Source organism: Anthonomus grandis, chromosome 1, assembly GCF_022605725.1.
Source record: "Anthonomus grandis grandis chromosome 1, icAntGran1.3, whole genome shotgun sequence".
Classification (NCBI taxonomy): Eukaryota; Metazoa; Arthropoda; class Insecta; order Coleoptera; family Curculionidae; genus Anthonomus; species Anthonomus grandis.
In genome coordinates, this window is record NC_065546.1 from 33,423,663 (window position 1) to 33,446,347 (window position 22,685).

The following is a 22,685-nucleotide window of genomic DNA, read 5'->3' on the forward strand; positions in this document are numbered from 1 at the left end:
GTATTTGTATAATAACCGAGAAGAAACTGAGTTAGTACAAAACAGTTTACATACATTTTATTTTTTTAAGGTATTTAAGGAATTGTTTAAAATAAATGTATCAGAAAAACTTTTTGTTTTTATTATTTAATACAAAAATATAACCTTATAGTACGCAGGAGGATAGACTTTAGCATCATTTGAAACTATTAACAACTACGTATTATTATATTCTTTATTAAAAAATTATAAAAAATGCTGGTTCTATTTGAAGTTATGTAAACACCCTGTATCGGTCCTAACCCTTTATAATCGAATAAGTTATAAAGGAAATCTTAAGTCAGTATCTCGAAGATTTTCCTCGATCCATTGGTCAGCCCGTTTCTCCATTTCCTGACTAAAATAATCCCTCCATCCTCCATTTTTGCCACTTCTGACGTACCCTGCCTGGTTCACTTTCCTATACACCCCAATGCTCTCCATAATATCGTAATTAACCGACTTGTTATTTCTGAAATTTTCAAATTTAAGATGATTTTCCAGCTGGTCTAACTCCTCACTAGTGTAAGATTTCCCTAGGAAATTTGCCACTTTTTCCACATGCCTCCTAAGGTTCTAAAAAATTTGAAAAATAATTAAAAAAAACGATTTTTTTCTGGGAACCTCTGTATGTACCTTATTCATGTTTTCATAAAAAATAAATAAAACGTTCTTTTCGTGTCGCATGTTCCAACCTTCCTTGATGTGCTCCCAATACGGAGTCCACGGCTCTGAAAAGTTAGGAAAATTTTAAGGTAAAAGCCCCAATAACCTTATTAAAACTTACGTAAATTATTTTGAAAATAATCCCAATATTTTTCAAAATCCCCCGTATAGCCTTGGGTCCTCATGGTCCTGTTTAAATGGTAGAAGGACACCGCTACGTCCTTGGGGTTCCTTGCCACATAAATAACCTAAAAAATTATTCGTTTTTATAAAAAAACTTATTTACAAGAATTGTTAAAAAAGTAATAAAAAAATAAAAAAAGTATAGCGACCCTGCCAGGATTGGAACCTGGAATCTTCTGATCCGTAGTCAGACGCGTTATCCGTTGCGCCACAGGGCCTATGACGGAAAATTGTTGCAGAATGTATTTATAGTATAGGATGTACGGTTTTAACGTAAGTAACATGAAAATAATTATTTGGGTAGGTTTACATCGACGATTTTTATAAATTTAAAAAAAACAGCTTCGAAGGATAAGTATTATGTATTTTCTTTAAAAATTATTGCATGATTACAGAGTATAGTGTCGCTCAATTACACAGTGCTTTCATTTCAAAGAAAAAAAATACGTCAAATTAGATATACAGGGGGACGTTTAATTATGCATTTACTGAAGTTCTGTCAATCACCTCCTCACCTCCAGCTAATCTCACTTTAATATGTCAAATGGGAACCCCCATCGTGTGATACATCATAATAAGCAGCGTAAAATTCTTTATTCAACGGTACAAAAAAAAATTAAATCGGTAAATGTGTAAGCAAATAGTTAGCGAAAATGTCTAGAAATAATGAATATTTTATTTACGCCTTTAAAGAAAAAAAAATTATTTTTTTAAAGAAAGTTATTAAGGGTGGATCGTTTTGAAATGAAAGCACTGTATGGTTAAAATTTCGTTTGTTTATTTGTTCGTTTCGACGTTGTTTATTTTTCGTCTTTATCAAGCCTAATGTAAAAAAATTAGAGGTTTTCGTAAAACCTGTCTGCGTGCAGTATTTTATAATTGTATTTGGAAAAAAATAAAAAGATAGTAGCATAGTGCCCCATACAGTGTGGCCCAAATTGGGTATACATGTAAGGGTATCTTGGAAACTATAAGAGATAGAAAATTAGTTAAATAAGGAAAGTTGTAGGGCATTTAGTTACCAATTTAGTGCCGCTTTCAGAACGATTTTATATTTTTCCGATTTTGAAATATTTGTAAAAACATTATTAGGATAACGTAACAACGTAAAAAGTTAAATCAAATAAATAATATTTTGCAGAATTATCAGTAAATGATGTTAAATCATTAAACAATAATAATTGTTCATACGACAAATCTGCCGTCCTAAGAAAGAAGGTCGTATCTGCACTTTTTATATTTTTACACGAGGGTGATTTTTATAAAAATATAATTTTTTTTTGTACTATTTTAGTCACATTATTTAAAGTTATAAAATGAAATAGGTACTTAAGAAGTTTTTTTTTAAAATTATGTGGAATATGTTTAAAAACTTACAGGATAAGTCAGATACGCCATTTCTTCTAGATAATTTTAGTTATAATTGCTAAGAAAAACAATCGTATCTGTCAACGATAGTGTAAGATTTTTTTTCAACGATAGTGTAAGAAGAAGTCTTTAAAAATAACATATTTTATTACAAAAAAATATTATTCTTTAAAACATAGTATTTTCTTTAATTTGAGTCAATCTAGAGCTACTTCTGTTTCAGCTTCTACGAGATTTTCCCAGAATGCTAAACGATTTTCTGGAATCAACCCTTGAATTTTAGTTAAAATGTTACTTTTTCTTTCTTTAAATATACCCCTCTCACAAATTTTTTAATTAGGGTGAAGTAAGGGCCCTGTTTTATATTTGGCTAATAGGTAATTCAAGGACTGAAAATCTTCTGAAAAAGATGTTTTATAATTCAAAGATCTTTTTCCTCTTTCGAACTGAACAAAAACCATATCTTGTAAATAGGGTCTGGGGTTAATTTTCTTTAGTTTATATTGGGAGGTTAAATCCGAAAAAGTATAAAAATTGTTTATATTCAACTACCTTTTTTGAATTGGCTAAAGTAACACATTCGCTGAAATGTTTGAAATCATAACTTTTTTTTTCTTTTTAAGGCTAATTCAACTTGATGATGAAAAGCATCACTAGACATAAAAGTGTGCCCAGGCTGAAAATATTTTAAATTCAAAGTTTTTAGGTTGATTTCGTTCGAATTAATTATATATGTTAAAAAAGAAAATAATCCCCAGTTTTTATTTTGGGCCGCACAGTTGTCCAGCCACATTTGGAGCATCTCTCACGGCTAATAAAAAATTATAAAAAGTTGAAATAATGTCGTCTCTGGATCTTCCCGATATACCTTCATGCCAGCCAAATAAAGGCAAACGGTTTTTCGTGAGATTTCCCTATTGGCAAAAATGTTTCGTTGAATGCAATAACTCTCGGCATAAACATAATTTCTTTAAACATTTCGCATCTAGGAAGCATAATAACATGTAACAATAAAAAAATTAATTATTTAATTTTAGATATTTAATTTTAAATTAAAAGGTACCTTCTGGAGGTCAGCTGAAAAGTATAAACCATCTTTCGTAGCACTATCCTGTTTATACTCCTCCCTTGCTTTCCGATATGCATCTTGATGTTTCTTGAATGATGTACCTACATATTTCACAAGTTTGGCAGATATTTTCTTTTTCATGTTTGGTCGAGATACAATGTAATCTAAATGATTCACAGTCAAAGCACTCCTCATGACCTAAATTTGAAAACGAGATATTCATTTTGGCAACAACTTTTCTATACATTTCATAAGAAATTTTAGCATTAAGCTTCAATAAAAAATCTTGATGCATTCCCCTTATTGTAATATCGCTTGGCAAGTATCTTTGTAGTGAGGCGTGCTCCCGTTTGTAATGCGAAATTGTGGGTTGAAAGCTTTCAACATGTTGTTCAATCAATGTTTCATCAAATTTATTTTCTTTTTGTTTTCTACCTCTATTATCTGGTTTTGGAGCAATAGATGTTCTTTCATTTATTAAAGTAACATTTCTAAGAACACGGTCATTTTTAACTTCATACCCTAATGTTGCAAAAAACCTTTTGATTGCAGCCATTTTTATTAGGTAAATTATACTGAACAGATCTATTCCTTCGGGATCCTTCAGCAGCTAAAATGATTGATCTTCTTTTAACACCAGTGGTGCTAGTTTTATGCAATATAAAGGCTCGCCTTTCTTTTTCCTCCAAGTCCCAATATTCCTGATTAATCTGATTCTGCCGTTGCATACCGATTTTTGTAATTAATTTCTTTGTACACTTTTCACCACAGTTTTCTGTACAGTACAGATGAATATTTTTGTTTTCTCATGTTAAGTCTATTTTTTTTTCGCAGAAGTATCATACTTTTTCCTTTTCCTTATTGTACCTTTTTTTGTATAAATAGCACCATCCAAATTTTTTGAAACTTCTTCAATCATAGAATCTAGCATTTTTTTTAGTTCTTTTGGAGTGTCTCTTTCTTTTAAGATGGACAAAGGAAGGTCGTATTCTTCTAAATCTAAGAATTCATTTATATCATCTTCCGATGAACTACTAACTAAATCCGCGTCCTTTTCAAAGTCTGATAAGACAAAGTCTCGGTCTTTATCAGAATCATCACAATCTTCCGAAAAATTAGCAAACGATTCCAACGAACTAGTTAGCTCATTTTTTTCCATGGTAGATTTTGTGGTGGTGGATGGTAGAAGTTGCATGATTTTTTGAGTTCTGCTATTCATGCTAAAATGATGAAACAACGTATTAGAGGCTTAGACCCGAGACTAATTTTTCATACTTTTCAGTACTAAATTTAATACAATCATAAAATATACAAAATAATTTTGTTTCAAAAATACAAAATATACAGTGAAATTAGCACAACAAATTAAAACAAGTTCTAGTTAGTAGTAGCAAGTTTTTAGATTTGAAACACTTTTTAACATAACTAAACAAAAAACTACTTACCTTTATCTATTTATCGTCAATATTTCTCGAAGAATAAAACAGTAATCAAACCACTAAATATTAAAAAAACATCGTTTCTTATCTTACTGTTTAATTTAACATTCAAACGAGGCACCCAAATTTATTTAATATATTTATATAATTCGCGAGCTCACGGTGAAATTATAATATACGACAATTTTTGTTAGTATCTGCCATATACGACTAACTTAATAAGGACACTAATTTTTTTTTTGTTTTACCAGTCCTAAAAGGAACAGACGTATAACTATGTGCGAATATGACAGTTTTTCTTAGCATTAGCTAGGTCCGACAAGATTCACTAGGAATCGTGGCAACTTTGCAGTTATGACAAATTTCATAAGGAAATTTTAGCCATTAATTTGCAATATACGACTATTGTCTCTAGTGCAATAGGTAGAAAATTATATATCAATCCTAAATATTGTATAAAACTAATTTTGATAAAATTGTCAGATACGACCTTCTTTCTTAGGACGGCAGAAATGGCCTCCGTAGTCATAGCCTCCGCATTCAGATCTTTTTTTTCCTTTAAAATGAAAATATTTCATTCTTATGTCAAAATTGTCAAAAAGTTATAAAGTTAATTTTTCGCGAAGTTTGAAATATTTTCATTTTAAAGGGAAAAAAAAGATCTTTTTACTTTAGTAAAAAAACAAAACGGCCACCATAAGAAAAAAGAAGTTGAAGATGGAATCTCAGAACCGAAACGTCGAAAACAAAAACTGAATTCAGGTATACGTTGTGCTTAAAAAGTAATCTAATAATCTTTTTACAGATTTTAAAAATACGTTGAAATAAAAAAAATACAGCCCTTTTTAAAAAAGCAGCTTTTTAATTTTTCCAAATATTTCAAAATCGGAAAAAGATAAAATCGTTCTGAATGCGACACTAAATTGTTAACTAAATGTTCTTAAATAAATTGTCTATCTCTTATAGTTTCCAAGATACCCATACATGTACACCCAATTGGGCCACACTGTATATACAGTTTTAGTGATGTATTTTGTCTTATGCTAATAATGTTCCTAATCTATATTATCTGTATATGTAAAACGGAGTCTGGTATTGATAAGTTTTACGAAAACCTCTAATTTTTTTTTACATTATATCTATGAGTCCTAGAAAACTATTTTTTCCCTCAGACACCCGGAATTTATCTGGCTATAATTTTATATTAATGCAGGGTTGGTGCAAGGAGTTTACCCTCCTCTATGCAGCTCAAATATTACCATATTATTTTTAAAGAAAACCTAAACAGTAATTAGGTATCTACTGATAAGAAGTGTGTTCATATACAGGGTGTCCCAGCGAAAACGAAACAGAGGTATTTTTGGTATGAAAAAAAAATTTTTTTACAAAAATCTCGAACACGTCGATTTTATTTTCGAGGGGGACAACTTTTCCTTACCAAGGCACCCTCATACCAGTAACCCTCTTCGAGGGGGTGGGATCACCCCTAAAATCTTAAATAGAAAGAGGGGTCGTGTGATACCTTATTTTAAAGGTCTTTTAATCCTGAATATAACTGCCAAATTTGAAGTGGCTAAAATTTGTTATCCGGATATGACAGCTTGTCAAAATTGTAGAAACAGCGAAAATGAAAAAGGTATTTTGAACTCTGTTTTGGATAATATTTTTAAAAGTATAAGGAAGTTCTAATTTCAAAGGGGTCACTTATTAATTAAGAGGCCACCCTAATACCTGGAACCCTTTACGAGGGGGTTGAAAGCACCCCTTAAATCTTAAATAGAAAAAGGGGTCGTGTCATTCCTCATTTTGAAGGCCTTTTTACTCTGAATTTAAATGGTGACTTCTGAGTGACTGATGGATATCTTGTGGATATAAAAATAGCGAGAAATACAATCTTTACTGCCAGTAAAAGTAGAGAGATAAAAAATACCTACCCTTTTCCTTTTGTGTCTTTTAAATAAAACAAGTTTATTTAAATTACGTCAATTTATTAAATGTTCAAATTGTGCCCCGCCTACTTCCATGCAGGAATACAGGTTTTGCTCAAAACGATGGCTGACGTTTTGTAGAACTTCAGGTGTTATCATTTGACACTCATTTATAATTCTCTGGCGTAAGTCTTCTAGGGTGTCTGGTTGGGTAGCGTAAACTTTTGTTTTTAAATGCCCCCATAAAAAAAAATCTAATAGGGTTAAATCGGGTGACCTAGCTGGCCATTCCATAAAAGGTCCTTTCCTTCCAATCCAACGATCAGATATTGCCTCACACCAGTAGCATAATGTGGAGCCGCTCCGTCTTGTTGGAAAACGACTTGATCATCATCAGAATGATTTCCGCCTTCCATTATTTCTACTATTCTTGGATATACGGCATTTTCCAAGAGATCTCGGTACATTTCTCCATTCAAATTTCCGGGCAGAAAAAACGGACCAACAATGGAGCCGCCCAAGATTCCCGCCCAAACATTTAACTTCTCAGGGAACTGGGTATGAACTTCACGAAACTGGCCCGGATTTGCATTTGAGCAGTAGCGGCAGTTATGACGATTTACGTTGCCATTAAGAAAAAAAGTACATTCATCTGAAAAGCAAATGTTGTAAATAAGACGCGGATTACCAGTTATCATATCACTAAGCGATTCACAAAATTGCACTCGTCTGTCAAAATCGTCCTCATTCAGTTCTTGCACCAGATGAATTTTGTAAGCATGGAATTTATTATGCTTAAGTATCCTATGCATCCTATTATCCATAACACTACTTTTGCTTACTCCTGTACTCGTCGCCAATTTTCTGACACTTATTCCTGGCTCGGCATGAAGTTGACCTAGGACAGTTATTTGCATTGCTTCATTGACAACAACAGCATTTTGAACCTCACGCTTTTTATTTAAGACACTGCCAGATTCCCTAAATTTAGCAACTATTTCTAGAACGTATTTTCTGTTGACTCGTTTTTCTGGATGAAGGTCATTAAATTCTTGTACCGTTCTATTGGCACAATTGTTATGCCGAAAGAAAAACTCTATCATCTCAACCCTCTCTGCAGTAGAATAAACCATTGCTAACAGTGTTTCAACACGTAAAAGACTGGGTAATAATTTAAAACTATTTAAATAAATGCTGCTTTATGAAAAAAGTACCAATGATATTTAGCAAGCTAAATAAATTCTTCAGATACTTGTGTTTGCATTTTATTTGGTATTTTGTTTTTATTTATGATATGCTGATAAGGTGTAATAACAATAATATTAATAATACTAATAAATTTTTAATCATGTTTTAATGATCCAATAAAAAAAATTGTAAGAAAGGGTTTCAGGCATAAAGGTTTATTTAAAGCATTTTTCCAGAATTTTATTTGGCTTCATATCCAGAAGAAATCCATCAGTCACTCAGAAGTCACCATTTAAATTTAAAGTGAAAACGCTTCCAACATAAGGTATAACACGATCCCTCTTTCTGTTTAAGATTTAAGGGGTGCTTTCAACTCCTCGTAAAGGATTCCAGGTATTAGGTGGCCTCTTAATTAATAAGTGACCCCTTCGAAAATAGGATTTCTTTGTTCTTTTAAAAATATTATCCAAAAACGAGCCCCTAATACCTTTTTCATTTTCGCTGTTTCCGCAATTTTGACAAGCTGTTTTATCCAGAGAAATAATTTTAGCCACTTCAAATTTGGCAGTTATATTCAGAATTAAAAGACCTTTAAAATAAGGTATCATACATTCTTTCCATTTAGGATTTTAGGGGTGATTCCACCCCCTCGAAGGGGGTTGCTGGTATGAGGGTGCCTTGGTAAGGAAAAGTTGTCCCCCTCAAAAATAAAATCGACATGTCCGAGATTTTTGAAAAAAAATTTTTTTTTTCATACCGAAAATAGCTCTGTTTCGTTTTCGCTGGGACATCCTGTATAATGCATTTGTTACACAAAAAAGAGCTGAATTATTTTACTGTAATAAATTATATAAATAATAAAATATTGGTAAAAAAGTCTAAATGACTCAAGTTGGGTGACCGGGGAGGCCCCTTCGACATATCCACCGAGCTGAAAAGGTATTGTTTAAATAATGGCACACATTTTGAGAGTAATGTGGAGGTGCACCGCCTTGTTGAAAAAACAATTCCTCTTCAATGTATCCAGGATTGTCCTCTATGATGACTGTTAGAGCTGAATCTATAGAATTTTTCAGTAAATCCAAGTACATATCGCCTGTTTAATTTCCAGGAAGAAAGTAAGGATCCACAATGGAATTTCTGAGGGTTTTGTGTGCACCTCGTGAAGAACTCTGGGATTGCTCTCATACCAGTAAACATAGTTGTGCCGATTAACTACACCGTTTAAAAAAAACGTACACTCATCTGAAAAACATACATTAAATGGGATATTGTTCGCCGCTCATTCACTAATAAGTTCACAATATTCCAAGCGATGATCAAAATCATCCTCGTGTAGTTTTTATACCAATCGAATTTTTTACGGGTGGAACTTGTGTTTTTTTAATATTCTTCGGACACTTGTACGACTCACAGCGGTCTCATTGGCTAATTTTCTTGTACTCAGTGTATTATCCATGGCCACTTGGCCAAATACTAATATCTCCATAGCTTCATTTACTACAGGATTTTCATTTTGCTTCTTTTTATTCATAACGGAACCTGTTTCTCGAAATTTTCCTACTAACTCGAGAACGATTTTGCTAGAAAGGTGTTTGTCAAGATGGCGTTCATACAATATCTGCGCAACCCGATTTGCACATTCATAACTCAACTTAACAATAAAGTTCGATTATTTCTACTCTTTGCGTACATTGCGTACACCATAATTATTGTTAAAAAGTTTAATGAGAAATTTTAACGCATAAGTCACAGACAGCTATCTAGCAACTAGCGTACCTAATAGTTAAACACTAAAATTAACCAAAAACATCTAATTCACAAAAACCATCCAAAATGTATCCTTATCATTTTCAGCGTTTGCTTGATTAACTCGGTAAGTTTTTTTAAAATTGATTTAATTTATGCGTTTTTTTTTTAATTTATTTTTTGAACTCTTCATATTTTCTAAACGAGTTAAGCGATTTTCACAAAAAAGGCAGCAACGTATAGGGAATTAAGAGCACTTTTTAATAAAGAATCATTAAATCCCATTCCCATTTGAAAAAATTTAGAGGATGAAGTAGAGGGTTGAAGATTTTGCAATTATTTTTGGCCCAAAGTTGTTCCCTTTACAAACAAAATTAACGCATTTTTGAATTTTTTGAAAAAAAAATTCCCTAGCAGTTATACCTTGCGGTACGTTTTCATCAATGGCCCACCCTGTATATATTTTTTTAGTAGGTAGTTAAGGAATATGGAAAATTTTTAGCTGTTTAGATATTAGACATGTTTTATCTAATCTTACAAAAAAATTATGTTTAAGTTATACAGGTATTCTTTTTTTTTCTTTTCTTTGTTATTATTAATTTTGTTCCACTAACAAGGTTTTCCTTTTCTGGGTAATCGTGTATTTATGGTATACCTTATTTATTTTAATGAGTTGTAATATTGAGAAGTTTGATATAAATAAACTTAATAATAATAATTATTATTATAAACCCAACAATATTACAAACTATTTAAAATTACATTTTACTTACCTTACAACCATTTCGTGTTAAATTCGGCGGCAATAAACTAAAAGGCAAATGGGTCTTGATAAACCTTTGCCCGTCGGTTTTCGCGAGAGTTTTCCACCCTGGATAATCGATTTCCTGTACAATTTTGTACTTTTCGGGATCCGCCTCGTTCTCCTGCAGGAATTCCGCTTTGGTGTCCTTGTGAACAAAACAGCTAAACTCCAAGAAGGGAAATCGTTCGGTCAGGGGGATTTTGGCCGCCTTGTCGTAGTCCAGGTTGTTACAAAGGAGCCAGACCATGTCCTGGGTCCAAGTGGTGCCGGAGCGTGGAAATGTGGCCACGAAGACATCGTCCGGTCTGAGTTCGAAATTGTAAAAGTTTTCAGCTTCTTTTTCGTAGCCGCTGGGGAAAAAGTAGTTTTTGGGTCCAACTTGAACGAATCCAGTGCGTTCACCTATGTAAGAAAATCACTTTAGTTTATATGGAAATTTCATATTTTGAGCTATTACCTGAAAAGTCTCCTAAGATTTTTTTGTTCAGTTCTGGCTCTACTGGTTTTATTTCATATGGGAAAGGCAGACGCTTTTCTTCGTATTTGACCTTTTTTTCTTCGTTCAACTTGACAATTTCACCATTTACAAGACCATGGTCAAGGTATAAAGGCATCTAGCAAACCGGATGAGGTAAATTTAATTAGTTTAAAAAGCAATAAATTTGGCAATTTATGTAAATTACAAATGAAAAACAATATTACATAAGTGAACGGTCGAAACGTTAAGGTGTGTAGCTTTTTTACGTTGCCTTATGTAATTTATTACTTTCGTTGTTTTTAATTATTATAGATAAATAAGCTGGACCCATCGAAAGGCCTATTGAAATTTTATTCAGCCATTTAAAATTTAAATAACTGAAACAGGTTCTTATAATCAGATTTAAAATTATTGAAAAGGTTTGCGTCAGAAGCATTTACGTCTTAATTTTTTTGCTTTCAAGCCTAAAATATTAGAAATCGACTGAGCAATCGCATAGCTAACTACGTTATATTAAATGATACACCCTATATATTATTGCTTTTGTCAGGGGGGCAACTTTTCCCCTAATTTTTTTCAAATGGGACGAAATGGGTAAAAGTGGTACCTCTTTAAAAGGGCCTTGTCATTACCTATACAACGCTGCTTAGTTTTTAAAAATCGAGTCACTCGTTCAAGAAATATGGGCCCTTGAAAGTTAAATAATAATGTGTGACAAAAAATACAAAAAACGATTTAATCATTACCATACGTTCATACAGTGATACAAATTATCTTCAAACCGTTGCCGAACGTTTAGAAACATTTGCGGTGTCACTTCGCGACATACGTTAATAATTCTTCTTCGCAACTCTTCTAATATAGCAGATGGAGTTTGTAAACTACAGATTTTATGTGTCCCTACAAGAAAAAAACTAAAAAACTTAAGTCGAGTGACCCAGGTCGGCATTCAATTGCACCCCTTCGTTCTATTCAGCCTGGGAATCTATCATTTAAAGAGTTGCGTACATTTAGTGAGAAATGTGGAGGAGCTCCGTCTTGTTGGAAAATCAATTCCCGTTCATTGTATGCGCGGTCCTCTTCTATGATATTTGTTAGACCTGGGCCGATGGTTTTTTGTAACAAATCTAAGTACATATCGCCTGTTAAATTTCCAGGGAGGAAAAAAGGGCCCACAATGGAATTTCCAAAAATACCAGCCCATACATTTAACCTCTGGGGGTGTTGTTTGCGTGTTTCGTGGAAAATCCTTGGATCGTTGTTAGCCCAATAAGGGCAATTATGGCGATTTACTAAACCATTTAGGAAGAAAGAACACTCGTCCCAAAAAAACATATTAAATATGAAATTATCATTTTTTAGTGCTCGCTCACTCATAACTTCGCAAAACTGCAAGCGGCGATCAAAGTCGTCTTCATTCAATTCTTGCGCTAAGCGAATTTTATAGGGATGGAACTTGTATTTCTTCAATACCCCTTGGACACTTATCCGAGACACACCCGTTGCAATGGCCAATTGTCTTGTACTTAGCGTACTATCCATTGCAACTTCCAATACTACAATCTCCATAGCTTCATGAAACTCTGCATTTTCAATATTCCTCTTTTTGTTATGAACTGAACCTGTTTCGCGAAACTTTGTAACCAATTCCCGAACAATTTTCCCAGAGAGATGTATCTCAGGATGCCGTTGATTAAACAAATCTGCGACCTGATTTCCACACTCATTGTTTTAAAAAAAAAAGCTTAATCATCTCTACTCTTTCTGCAATTGAGTACACCATAATTGATAATAAATTTAAAGGTTCAACAATTCTTAAACACTGTAACCACCAAACAGGTATCTAGCAGAATTACTTGACCTAATTTAAACGTGAAGAAAGATCCGGATACATTTATTCACTAAATGTGCCTAAAGAATTTGCCGCAAAAACGACAAGTTCATTTAAAAGACAAAAAATTGTTTCTCGTATTCTTATCATTTTGTTTAATTGAAATGATTAAATTAGTGTTTCGACTTAAAGATGTGTTCTATGTTCACTCTGGGTTCAGTCTCACTCTCTCAATAAATTTTAATAATATCGTCACACATTATTGTTCAACTTTCATTATTTCTTGAACGAGTGACTCGATTTTTAAAAACTAAGCAGGGTTGTATAGGGAATGGCAAGACCTTTTTAAGGGAGTATCACTTGACTCCCCGTCCCATTTGAAAAAAATTAGGAAATGTCACCCCCGCTTAGGGGGTTGAGTTTTTTGAAATGGTTTTTATGTCAAAAGTGCTCCCCCTGACAAACATACTTCACGTATTTTTCCAAAATGTATATACAGTGCATTTTTATTTCGGGTCATAGGGTTTTACGTGTAATATTTTCAACCCCATGTTAGAACCTGTTCTATTTAATCGATAGGATTGAAACTTGGAACAAGTGAAGTTTAAGTTAACAGACTTTAAAAAATCCCATTATTTTGCAAAAAATTTGCCAGAAACCTATTTAAAATACGTTTTTCTGATGAAAAAGTTTGCTTTTTCTGCACCTCGTAACCTTCATTACCTTTACACTTCAAAGCAGGTAGACAAATATCTGACAGTGACAAAAAATAATTTTTAAATTGCTCCGTTGAAATTGTTCAAAAACTCTTTAAAATGTCGATTTACACTACGGAGGAACGTATTGAGATGGTTTCAAACTACATTAGAGGAATGTCGGCGCAAGAAGTGGTAGATAATTTTGCCGTGTCTTATCCTAACCGTCCCGTCCCGTCTAGATCAACTGTACAACGGTTTCATGAAAAATTTATTACGATTGGATGCATCGCCAGTTCTCACTTAAAACGAAAAAGAACCGAAACTGTAGTAGACGAAGAATTTAAAATGAAGGTATGCTTGGCCGTTGAAGAAAATCCAACAAATAGTCTTACGCAGTTTGCTGAAGTTACCGGAAAAAGTAGGAGTAGTTGCTATTAGGCAATCAGAAAAGAAAAATACAAATCTTTTAAAGTTAGAAGTGTTCAAGAACTCTTGCCTAATGATTATTTTCTTAGAATGCAGTTTTGTGAACAGTGGATGGAACGAATTAACAACGACCCCACAATTACAAACAAAATACTATTTTCAGACGAAAGTACTTTCTGTACAAATGGTACAGTCAACAAACAAAATACTCAAATATGGGCGCGAGAAAATCCTCACGTCATCCAGGAAACGCATACCCAAACAAGACAGAAACTTAACGTGTGGGCAGGAATTCTTGGAGATCGAATAATTGGACCATTTTTCATAGAGGGTAGCCTGAATACTCCAAAATATTTAGAATTACTTCAGGTGCAGGTCATTCCCGCCTTAGGAAACGCTGTTCAAAATGGCAGGATAATTTTTCAACATGATGGAGCCCCGCTCATAGTGCAGCGACTGTTACCGAGTTTTTGAATGCCACGTTCCCAGGACGCTGGATTGGACGTTTGGGGCCATCTAAATGGCCGGCGCGAAGCCCCGATCTTTCGCCTTTAGATAACTTTTATTGGAGCTATCTATCATCGAAAGTGTTTGATATTGTTAGAGGCAGACCCAACAATATCGAAGAACTTCGTAATAGAATTATCGAGGCTTCGCGTACCATTACTCCCCGGCAGCTCCTAAATGTTAAAAGACATTTCTACAACTGTCTGGGCTTTTGTTTGGCTCAATCTGGAGGTCACTTTGAACAATTTATTTGAATGGTTTTATTTGTTTATTGTTGATTTTTGAAAATATATTTTTGAGATTTTGAGGAAATTATTTTGTGTCACTGTCAGATATTTGTCTACCTGCTTTGAAGTGTAAAGGTATAATGAAGGTTACGAGGTGCAGAAAAAGCAAACTTTTTCATCAGAAAAACGTATTTTAAATAGGTTTCTGGCAAATTTTTTTGCAAAATAATGGGATTTTTTAAAGTCTGTTAACTTAAACTTCACTTGTTCCAAGTTTCAATCCTATCGATTAAATAGAACAGGTTCTAACATGGGGTTGAAAATATTACACGTAAAACCCTATGACCCGAGATTAAAAAAAATGCACTGTATTTATATTAATATGTAATATTGTTGCATTTATGCTATATTATTGCTTTTCTAGATACTAGGTAATCAATTCATTAATATAAATTAAAAATAAAACTGGTCCCCGGTACCAACAACCTTTTAGTGGATTACTTAGTTTTTTTGATAATTTTAGGAACTCCTTAAAAACATCGAATCTGGTAAGTTGCTTTTTTCATTTGATAATCTTTGCCTAAATTTAGCTCTAAGCCAAACTCAAAAAATGCCTTATAGTCAATTTAAACATAAAAGTTGTAGACAAAGCCAAAAACATTACAATAAGTTTTAACAAAACTAGCTTGATAAAAAAAATTCTTGCAACAAAATTTGTCTATTGAAAGGCTTAAAAACTTAAAGGGTGGCATGGTGATAGATTCATTGTTCAAATAAATACTATAGGATTTACATTTAAAATTAAAGATATTAGTCTTAGAAACATTGAATGTCAACAAATTTGCGACCAAAAATGGTGGTATCATCAGCAAACAATGTAAATTTGCCAGATAACTGTAATTGTGGAGGATCTTTCACTTAAATGAGGAAAAGCAGAGGACCAAGCACTGATCCAGGAGGCACACCTACATTCATATTAAGTTCCTCAGAGGTATCATCATTAAAATTAACTGTCCGACCACTCACGAGCAGTTCCCCTACAAACCATACAACTCTAAACCTCATCAGTATTCATACTATTATAAAGGTGTTCTAAAAAACTAAAGATAGTATCTTCCATGCTCATACATTCACAAAAGCCAAACTGCTGCAAACTTAATAGGCCATGCCTATTTAAGAATTAAACCAAATGCAAGCATAGCTTGTTATTTGCTGAAACAAAAAACAAACTATGCTTCCTCTTTCCTTTAAAAAAAGAGCCGTTTAGTTATTTTTATCAAATTTTTCCATTAGGACTGTGTTTTTCGCTTCTACATTCGATATTAAGAGAGTTCAAAGGAGTATTTACACCATCCGAGTCCTGATATTGGTCAGGCAAGTTGTAAACTATACCATTGTTGACACCGCTCTGGCGATCTTCAAGTTCACCAAAAAAAAATTAATTCCAGCAGAGTGTACACGTGTAGATAGTTTTTTTTAAGTCCTCCTTTAAGTACCCCACTTCCTCATTTTGTTGACCAATACTTCTAAAATTGAGGGTATTTGTGACAAACCAGATTGGCAGTCCTCACAAAGAAATTTTAGAGTATGGTGGCCTTTGACCTCTTCTACCCTAATTTCAGATGAAGTTAATCTAGAGGAAATATTCTTATGTATTGCCTTTTATAGCTGTAGCAATTTGTAAGAGGTTGTAAATTAGCGTCATCCTCTTTACATTTCAGGCAGTGCATGGCAATGTTTAAGTTAGGAAGTAAAGAAAAAAAATAGTCTTGAATTTTTATCAGAAAAAGTTGAGAAGAATCGTTTCTCAACTGCAAAAAAATATTTGCTGAATCTGCTACTCTAAGTAAGATTTTAAACAAAATTTATGATACCGGATGGTGCATCGCCAAGCGGGTCATAGGAAATCCCATTTATATTTTGATACTTTCAAATATTGGCTTTGTATACTTTACAAAAAAAAACTGTATTAGACAGTTGTAAAATTCGGTTGCCAACTTTTGAAAATTGCAATCTTTAACTGTTCTAAATTTAGACAACGCACATGTTTATAAATAACACTTTAATGTGACCCCACAGGAAAAAGTCGTTTGGTGAAAGGTGAGACCTGGTTGGCCAATTAATAGTATAATTTAGCCCAATTACGCGTCCATTAAATACGTTTTGAAGAGATTCCCTAACTTAATGTGAATTATGCGCAGGGCCGTCATCCATTTGAAACCAAAACTCATTATCAGGTGCAACTTCTTCGGTGCAATGCTGGCCCAATTTGACTTTGTCAATGTTTCAAAAATGCGTCTACTCCAAAATTTTTATTTAAGGTAAAGGTGCATTAGTCCGTAAAAAATCCCTGTTATTCGCGCTTTCCATACCTTCAAAACAGAAATCTGTTCTTCGGATTTCATTACCTGCCCTTAGTTCCTAATGTTTCTTATACAGTGCATCCGTAAAGTAGCGGATAAATTCAATAAAAATATAATGGAACGTTTCTAAAAAAAATGCCCGAGTCCTTCGATTTTAATATTGGGTTTAGGGTTTTTCTACGCGAAAATTAAATATACAGGGTGACTAAAAAATATATGACGTCATCAACAATTTTTTAAATGGAAACCACCATATTTTTTTTAATGCAGAATCAGAAAGAACGTATTTTTTTACAAAGGATATGGTACAACTGAATCGTGGTTACATAAGTAATTTTAAACGAAAAATTATGATAAAATGTAAAATTAAAGAAATCTATCTAAATTAAATGTTGGTATTTTGGTGCAACTATTTGGAGTATTTTTACATTTGTAAGTGCTGTTTATTCTTTTTGAGAGGCGAAAGCAGTTTCATCCTGCGTTTTAGTAGTAACTACACGTTATTACCTACCTACTGTTATTGTATGAAATATGAGAAAATTAACCGAACGTGAAGAATCGAAATCTTGTGCATGATTGGTTTCGGAGATATGTCGCGTACTCAAAAGGTTGTTTAATGCAACTCATCCTGATAAGTCGCAAGGTAAGCAGAGTTGAAGCAAGGTTTCGTGAATTCGGGCATGTTCAGGATACTCAAAAAGCTGGTCGGATAACTGGCTCAATAACTAAAGAAGATGAGCTTAACGTTCTGTTAACAGTCCAAGATAATCCCAAAGCCACTATTACAAGCACGGTTCTAACGTTAATTTATCGCGATCTACTGTACATAAAGTATTCAAAAAAGGAAAGTTCCACCCTTATAAAATATTCTTATTTTAGGAGCTATCGGAAGATCATTTTGATCGCTGAAAGGAATTTTGTGAGCAAATGCAGTAGTTATATAATGTAAAATGGATATTTTCTAACGAAACAACGTTTACTCTAAACGGCCATGTGAACAAACAAAGTTGTCGATACTGGGCGACCAAAAAACCTCATTGGTTCATCGAATGTCATACATACACAATACCCTCAAAAAGTCAATGTGTGGTGCGGTATAGTGGGAGGAAGAGTTTTAGGACCTTACTTTTTTGATGACACTCTCACTAGTGAGAGGTATTTGGGCTTTCTTCAAAATGATCTTATCCCCGCTCTGATCATTTTGTATCCGGATTTGGAAGAACCCGACATGCACCAACGTGATCTTTTTTTTCAGCAAGATGGAGCCTCGCCACACTATGCTTTACCCGTTTGCAATTATCTAGATGAATTTTTTTCAAATCGTTGGATAGGTAGACGAGGCTTTATTGAATGGCCACCCATCAACTCCCCTCGATTACTTTTTATGGGAATACTTAAAAAGTAAAGTGTATGTCACTAAACTGGCGAGTTTAGAAGATTTAAAAGAACAAATACACCAGGAAATTAGAAATATTATTGACAATGTTCAAAAAGATTTTTCAAATCGCCTTGGTTATTGTCAGGTTGTTAACGGTGCTCAATTCAAACATATGTAATACCTTATGAGGAAATATAAACTGTCTATTATTATTATTACTTAAATACTTGTGAACAAATATCGCATTCTTCTGGAAATTACGTGTTTCTTAAATAGTTAACTGAATAATAATCAAATTACTCAGCAATTTAGAAACAGCAAGCTTCCCGTGATAAAAGCCAAAACTGGAAATCGCTTCCAGCTTTTTCGTTTTTGCATTTTCAACTTCACGGTGTAAAATTTAAAAAAAATTCTCAATTTGATCTATGCACGATCATGATCTATGCACAAATACACAAATTACGAGTATTCGACCTTCATGTATTCAAAGTAATGGTATAGTCGGTAAAACGAACTTACTATTTGCTGCATACATTAACAGTTGGTTATAGTTTTTTTTTGAAAATCCCGCTATTAAAATAGTGTGGATTTTTTATTAAAGAAAATGAAGTTGAATTTTTTTGAATAGGTTTCTTATTCGAGCCTAAATATGGTTTATAATTTCTTGGCTGAAATCTGGAAAAATACTCCAAAGGGCAGCTTTTATCGTCAGATATAGCTTGTATCGAAGAATTAAAGTGTTAGCTTAAATGCATAAAAGGTGGGCCTAGATAGCAGAAGGGAATATTCTAGGTATTTGGGAAAAATTGAAAATTATAAAGGTTTTGAATTGCCTGGAAAAAATGCTTAGAGTACCAGCAAGAAATCTAGAATGCTTGAAAATTACTCCAGAAATCTTGTAATGGGTTTTTTAATGAGGGCTTAAATATGATAAAAGAACTCACTTTTATTAATGATAAAAAAGATATATGAACTAAAATTGGATAAAAAATGGATTTCAAGAAAACATTTATAAAAGTTATTTAGAAAAACTAATAGGAATTAAAACTATTATTTATTCCAGGTATTTGGGTTGTGAATTCGGTGTTTATATATTCCAGGCACGTAAAGCAATTTTAAATTAACCCGAAATTATTTTGCCATATTTTTTAAATAGTTAATCAAATGTTCCTATAGTCCAGAAAAATACTTCAAACATCTGGAACAAAATTAAATATTAGCCTTAAGAGGCCTGGAAGAAATATAAACCTTGGTTTAAACTGAATGATAAGACTAATTTGAAATTCATTGTCTGGAATAAAACTTAAATTAAATCCAAAATCCGTAAATCGAAGAAATGAAAAATCAGTTAGTAATTGCTTAGAATACTATTAATAATTAGTTCCAAAAATCCGAGATCTAGAAAAACAACTTTGAATGACGGCAAGATATAAAAACTAGTTTAAATACATTGAATACAAATAGGACACTTAGGAAAAAAACGCCTTTAAAATATAAAAAATTATAATTAATTTATTTGTAATTATAGTTCAAATGCCTGAACTAAGTAGGAAAATGAGTTCAAATATCGGGAATAAAATCAGGGCGGTAAAAGCCTACCGCTCTTTGCCACAGTGCATTAGAGAAATAAACAGTGTCTTTAGCCAAAAAGTTGCAAAATATTTAGGGAGGAAACACTGAAATACATTCAAGATAAATGTCTTTACAGTTTTAATATCTGGTAGATATTACGGTATAGTGAATGCATTGGTAAAATGTTTATTAGTACTATTGTTTGTATTTTTTCTTTTATTTCTATAGATAAATAAATCTCTTTTATTAACTATTAAGTGTCTGGTTGATGTATCTTAGCTGTGCGTTTGTATTTTATCTTTTTTAGCATATTTTAAATTTTTTTACTCAAATTTAGTTTTGTTAAAGTGTGGAAGTAAGCATTATATATATATATTTATGTTTTTAAATTGTATCACACATAGCAAGATAATATTGCACCATTTTGACGTTGCTTTGTGATTAGAGATCATTTTGTTGGCAATAAAGGATATTATTATTATTTTCTTATTGAAATAGTTTTTGCAATATAATCAGTTAAAGATGATCAGACTTTTGTCTTTCAAAGGATGCAGAGCCGATGTATTTAAAATGATGGGAAACCGTTTTTACTTTTTTGTTTTTTGAACAGAGAAACCCCATATTACTTTTTTCAAAATAATATAAGCTCTAAATGATTTTTTAACAGGTTATACCTCGTAAACGGTTTACCGAAAGTATATCATGTGACTTCCCAAATTTTCTATAATTTCACATAGAGGCTGAAACTTCCCGGTATGGTTACTTACATTTATTGAATGAACAGCCTCAAACCATTTAAGCACCAGGAACACTATACGACTCCCTATCAACAGAAAATCACCGCAACTATCAATGAAATGAATCGTAAGTATCGCGCGCTCCAAGGTTACTAAGACACTTTCAATTTCTCACTAAACAAATATGTGAGGCAATTTTTTAAAAAAAACATTTAAAATAGCGGTTCGATGGTGAGACAACGCGACTGGTCGCTGATAGGCCCGGGACAGTGAATTTGAAGAATATCCCATTGAAGACTTTCTCCATTGTGCAACTGTTAATGTGTTTAATTTGGCAAGAATATTAAGGGTCCCCCCAGAAGTCGTTTTTTCTTTATTTCGCCATCGGACACGCGGTGATTTTGTATTTAAGGCGGAAGAAAAGCTGATGCGCTTCGTGGACGATTGTTTATCGTTTATATAATTAAATTGACAATAAAATAAGTATGTATGCGAATGCATAATTTAGTTTTTTCAATTGCATAAATATTATGTTACCATTTTGTGTTCGCGTTCTTAATTATTACATGAAGCTGCCCATCGGTCATACTGAACTGCCTATAATACATCAAACCATTGCCTATTTAAAAATATCATTAAATCACAGTAAAATTTCTAAAATAACTTTAAAGGGACTAAGAGTGTTGGGTGCTGTAAACAGGTATAGTTCATATCTCTCTCTGCAAGCCTATAGACTCCTTTATGCCTCACTGGTGAGATCTAATCTTGAATTCTCTTCAGTAGTAAGGTCTCCTCTATATCAGAATTCAATAAATATGATTGAGAGAGTGCAAGATGGATTTTTACGGTGTGCTGCATTTAGAATGGGCATTAGCTTTGACAAGTACCATCTTGAGGACATGAGAGTAAGACTTAACTTGGATACATTAGCCAAAAGTGTAAACGCTGATCTTTGTTTTGTCTTTAAGCTGGTTAATGGCATGATTAATGCTCCTGACCTTCTTTCTAAAGTGGGTCTCAATGTTCCAAATAGAACTCTACGCAATTTTGACCTTTATCATGTTCCTATGCACAGAACTGAATATGGCCGTCATTTTCCTATCGGTAGATCTCTGAGTGTCTTAAACGCTCATAACATTGATTTATGTAGTAGTTCACTGTCCGTTTTTAAGAATAGCCTGAGCAGACTATGGCTGTAATGGTGTCAGTTAATCTTTTATGTTTACCTATAAACTATTTCTGTATTAATACAAATGGAAACTATAGAAAAACGTAGTTTAACAACGAAAAACTAAGAAGTAATCAAAGAGGTCTATACTGTGACGATAATGTAGCTGACGATAATTCAGTGATTTAAACAGAAAATAGGACTATATTCTAAAAATCTTCCGCTAATATTTTATATTTCATTACGGCTATATGTATTAGATAGGTGTGCCACAATATTAAGGGAAGAGGTCGGATCCCATAAAAGTCTATGCGTTCGGATTGATGATTTTTTTTTCTTAATGAAAGCAAACTAAACATCTACTAATTTTTTTTAAATTAGTTAAATATATTAATCTCGTAAATCTGTGATATTTTGGTTATTGGTTCATTTCTTTCATAGAATATTAGGTATAATTCTTTATGGTAATCATGAGTACTCTTGTTTTAGAAATGTTATATATTGGAAATTACGTACTGGAAGTTTAAATATTTTAATTATTGCTGATATTAGTTATTAAATGTTTTGATAATTACCTGTGTAAATTATAAAAATACCTATTAATTTTAAAGTAATAGAAAAAAAGGAATTGTCACAGTCGTTTGAAATGTTTGCATTTTAAGTAATAGCCGGGATTCAGGGCGATAAATATTCTACTCTAACAATACTTTTTTACACGTTTTCGAATTATCGAATTAAAATTGAAGTTGGTCTTTTATTATCCCACCGTCTTCGAGAAAATATGTACTTTTCTGATTAATTCATAACATTATAATAATAGGCGTTAATAACTAATAGGCGTTATTCAGTATTTAAGTCAATTGAAGAAGTATTTTGTCACGATTTTG

The 22,685-nt window shown here is 32.8% G+C and overlaps 1 protein-coding gene and 1 non-coding gene across 2 annotated transcripts; both read right to left on the reverse strand.

Annotated features, from left to right (window-relative positions):
* Nucleotides 1–100: 100 nt before the first annotated feature.
* LOC126740105 (sulfotransferase 1B1-like) lies at nucleotides 101–20,901 on the reverse strand. Its single transcript, XM_050446014.1, has 6 exons — nucleotides 20,661–20,901; nucleotides 10,871–11,027; nucleotides 10,382–10,815; nucleotides 806–932; nucleotides 655–749; nucleotides 101–594 (listed from the first exon to the last, which is right to left on the reverse strand). Exons 2-6 carry the CDS (start codon nucleotides 11,025–11,027, stop codon nucleotides 301–303), a joined length of 1,107 nt encoding a protein of 368 aa, XP_050301971.1. The 5' UTR covers nucleotides 20,661–20,901; the 3' UTR covers nucleotides 101–300.
* Trnar-acg (transfer RNA arginine (anticodon ACG)) lies at nucleotides 1,013–1,085 on the reverse strand. Its single transcript has one exon. It is a non-coding gene; the product is annotated as a tRNA-Arg (tRNA).
* Nucleotides 20,902–22,685: the final 1,784 nt, after the last annotated feature.

What these genes read in the sequence shown, in the direction of transcription:
- LOC126740105 (XM_050446014.1), bottom strand. Translation starts at nt 11,027, where the DNA reads ATGCCTTTATACCTTGACCATGGTCTTGTAAATGGTGAAATTGTCAAG. An exon ending in TAACACGAAATGGTTGTAAG is followed by an intron (nt 933 to 10,381) that starts GTAAGTAAAATG and finishes ATAATTTTTTAG; the next exon opens with GTTATTTATGTGGCAAGGAA. An exon ending in TTTATGAAAACATGAATAAG is followed by an intron (nt 595 to 654) that starts GTACATACAGAG and finishes CAAATTTTTTAG; the next exon opens with AACCTTAGGAGGCATGTGGA.